General features: G+C 30.9%; 1 protein-coding gene across 2 annotated transcripts; it reads left to right on the top strand.

Moving 5' to 3' along the window:
• Positions 1-1,127: 1,127 nt before the first annotated feature.
• Positions 1,128-2,580, top strand: LOC121805695. Of its 2 annotated transcripts, none has more exons than XM_042205646.1 (5): positions 1,128-1,348; positions 1,438-1,503; positions 1,841-1,923; positions 2,042-2,245; positions 2,369-2,580. In XM_042205646.1, exons 1-5 carry the CDS (start codon positions 1,158-1,160, stop codon positions 2,458-2,460), a joined length of 636 nt encoding a protein of 211 aa, XP_042061580.1. In that variant the 5' UTR covers positions 1,128-1,157; the 3' UTR covers positions 2,461-2,580. The 2 variants fall into 2 exon arrangements, with proteins under 2 accessions (XP_042061580.1, XP_042061581.1); XM_042205647.1 differs by having other exon boundaries at positions 1,128-1,339.
• Positions 2,581-3,913: the final 1,333 nt, after the last annotated feature.

Raw genomic sequence — 3,913 nt, forward strand, 5'->3', positions numbered from 1 at the left:
TTCATTAGTGTCTAGCAGGTTTGAAGTGTTTCTACACGTTAGAAGGAAGTCATATTATCTTTGGGGACAATACGTCAATCCAAGAGCACTAGATGAGACATAATTTGTTTTGCAAAAAAAAAGGGATTTCGCCGACTAGACTTATTTCGGTTTATTTTATTACTTTCATTGTAATTTCTATTTTATTCACTATTTTTCTTTCTCATTCAATTATATTAGTACTCCATTCGTTCCATTGTAGTGGAGATGTTTATTTCCGGCATACGATTTTAAAAAATTTGTGTTAAGTGAGTTTAGTAAAGGGGGAATAAAGTAAGAAATGAAAAAGGTAGAGAGATAAAGAGAGAATAAAGTAAGAGAGTAAAGTAAGTGAGAATAAAAGTGTTGACTTTTACTAAAATGAGAATTAACTCCACTACTATATATGGAACGTACCAAAATGAAAAATGACTCTATTACTATGGAACAGAGAGAAGTACAAGTTAGAGTACCGTATATACATAGCTCGAGAATTTTATATTTCTAACAAATATACTAGTATGTAGTTACTTTCTCAACTCACAATACATTATAACCACTTTTATAAAACTTGTGTCGCATTTATTTAGACCTATTTTTATGGACATGTCCGGAGTATTTTAAATATTTCTCTTGGATCGTCTCATGATTCCCTTTAACATCCAACAAATAAAAATTAGGAAGTCTAGCCAGAAGAATCATCCAAATTAGTTTGAGATTGAGTTGCTTCCACAATTTTATTTCCCAAATTATCTCGCAACGAAAGCATGATGAAAAGACTCACGTATAATCTCCACGAAATTCATTACTTTAAAAGAGGGAAAAAGCCAGAAACGCGCAATATATACTTGCAAGGAACATGTGGCTGATCTAAATATTTATCTTTCTTTCTAATTAAAACACATTATTTTGCTTCAAGAATAACCAATCAAATTCGGCCACGTCATTTCTTGGCGTCTAAGAATCTTTGTAGTATTTTTTTGCTTGTCGTAATTGGCAAGTGTTTAGTCACATTAGCATCATCAAGCTTGCTTATCAAATTTCTTATTGCATGTTATAATAAATTAAGTATCTTACAAATGCATGCTTTCACATTTTAGCAATTGTACATCTGTAGTTTTAATTGAGTCTTGTTCAGCATGGCTGCATCATCCTCGTACAAGCTCAAGGCGCTGGCCACTTTTGTCTGCCACTATAGAGCCGTATCGGGTGGCTCATGGCGGAGCCACCCTATGCGCCACAGCGATCTTCCGCCTTATAAGGTGGGAGGTGGTGGTGGTTCTCTTGATCAGGGGCTTAGGTTGATAAGCAGCAGCTCCAAGTTGGGAACGTTAGTTTGTGCTTGAATTATTAGTACTTCTTATTTTTGTGATTGCTTCATTTATTTACTGAAAAATAAATTGGATTAATTTGTTCAAGGGAGAAGAATCAAAGTGGAGAGAGAACGCAATTGCCGGATCAGCCCAGGGTTGGCTTCTCAAATTGGTACAATATCTTTTCAAACAAACTCTTACTCCATTCCATTGTTTATACCTAGTTAGTAGAGACATGTCAAACCTTGATTTTCACTAGATGATTTTCAAATACAGAATATAAGAAAATAAAATTATTTAAATAGGATAGGAATCACGCCCTAATTAATCATAAGTCCATTAATTGAGCCTAAATAAAGTGTGAACAAAATTTTGGTTTAAAAGATATAATGGTAATATCTTAGACTCGAATTAAACGGTTATATCACGAGATCAAAATTTGGATATAGTTTTAGGATAACTTATTTTAAAATTTGTCCATAAATATTACTTCACTTGAATTTGTGAAGGGTGAAATGGCTTCTGGGATATGTAGTGACATTTTTGCTACCATTTTGGAAGACCAAATGGGATAACTTGCTGATGTTGGAAGGTAACATACCTCTGGAGATCCGTAAATGGTTTTCGTTTACGTTACGACCATGGTGACTCGAACGCCGACCTAATCTTGAAGTGTTGTAATTGATTGAATATTGCATGTATATGATCAGGAAAGGTGGCGAGAGTTGTGGAGGAGGTGGAGGTGGTAGCGGAGGTGGTGGAAAAGGAGGCGACCACCGCAGATAAGGCGTTGGAAGAAGTGGCAAATCAATTGCCAGATAATAGTAAGCTCAAGGAAGCAGCTCAAGCATTGGACCATGTCTCCAGAGTAGCTGCCCAAGATGCTCAACAAATTAAGAACATAATCAATAAGGTTGTTATATACTTATATTTATTTAATTTATTTTTATGCTATTTTATTTCTACTTAACTTGTACTTGTAGTAGTAGTAGCAGTAGTACTACTTTCTTAAGCATTTTTTTTGTATCGGAGACAAGTTAGTGATGTGAAACAAGATATAGAAGAGCTGGAGAGCATTGTTGAACCAATTGTTGACAAGATTATTCATGGGAAGCACACAAAAAGTTAGTCGAGAACAAAATCCAAAATTGTAAAATTTAAAGCCTACAATTTTTATTTTTATTTTATTTTATTTTTATTGTAGCCTGAAGAAATTGAAATAAAAAAGTGTATTTTATTGTAGTGTGAAGAAATTGAAATCAAAAGTGTATGTTCATCATACCATATCTTTTTTTCTTTTTTTTTTAAATAAACTCCTATAGAGTTCATCATAGCATATCTCATTAAATGGAGAATGTCAAGACGGATTTCGGTGACCCAGAAAATTGAAGGTTCGTAATTTGCTATAAATGCAAATTAGAATCTTAATTATTAAGTGTAGTCCAAATTTTCAAAACTCAAATTAAGTGAATAGGGTGGGGTGTCTTCAAAAGACAAGGTGCGGTATTAATACTACTCATCAATTAAGTCACAAGAATCAATATTACACTTTTCTGGGCAAACCACATTTGGAGAAGTAAAATTGAAGCCAGGGGAAAATAAATGTACATAGATATATGTAAATGCATCTAAAATTTTAAATCGAACATTACAAGTTCATTTAAACACAATGTTTTAAAAACCGGACCGGTAAGCAAACCGGTGAAGCTACTTGTTCATGGTTCAACCGGTCGGGCCGGTTTAATCACTGGTCGAACCGTTTTACTGTTAAAAATATGTATAATTCAATTTATAATGTAAAATATAGTGTCCAATATAATAAATAATAAAATATGATCAATAATGTATCACAAAAACATTCAATCTTACAAATAATTAGAATATATATAAATATAAAACATTAAAATTTAGTGAATATAATAAAATATACAAATTGTCAGTTAGTGTGAATAAAGATTAAATATTTTACATATAAAAATAAACCAAATTTATGTTAATTCAAAAAAAATATATGTGGTGGAATAATCGAATACAAATTATTAGTTAGTTTAAACAAAAGAATACTTTAATATCAATAGTTAGGCTACATAAATTAAATATATATTTAATATATGCTATAAAAATATATATTTAGTAAATAATAAACTATAATAAATAAATATATTGAAAAAAATTGAATCTTACTCCCTCCGTCCCATGTTGTTCGCACTTTTCATTTTAGGCCATAAATTTGGGATTGATTTTTTAGTGTAATTAAATTAGAATTTTAAGTATAATGAGACATCACTTAATAAAGGAGCTCTTAACTAAAACTAACATATTAATTGAATGCATTAATTCTAACTTAAACTATAAATAGTGTAAGAAGTTTGTGATGAGCCGAAAAGCAACAGTGCAAGTAACATGGGACGGAGGGAGTATAATATAACGATAGTAATAAGCGTTATAGTAATAATATAGTAACTAGGAAAGTATAGATAAAATTTAGAGGATGATAATTATATGTATCATAATAAATAATTACATAAAAAATATAAAATAAATAAATTATTAGTTGGTTTAAATAAAAATATTAATATTCT

This window comes from Salvia splendens, chromosome 5 (assembly GCF_004379255.2).
Source record: "Salvia splendens isolate huo1 chromosome 5, SspV2, whole genome shotgun sequence".
In the NCBI taxonomy this organism is placed as follows: Eukaryota; Viridiplantae; Streptophyta; class Magnoliopsida; order Lamiales; family Lamiaceae; genus Salvia; species Salvia splendens.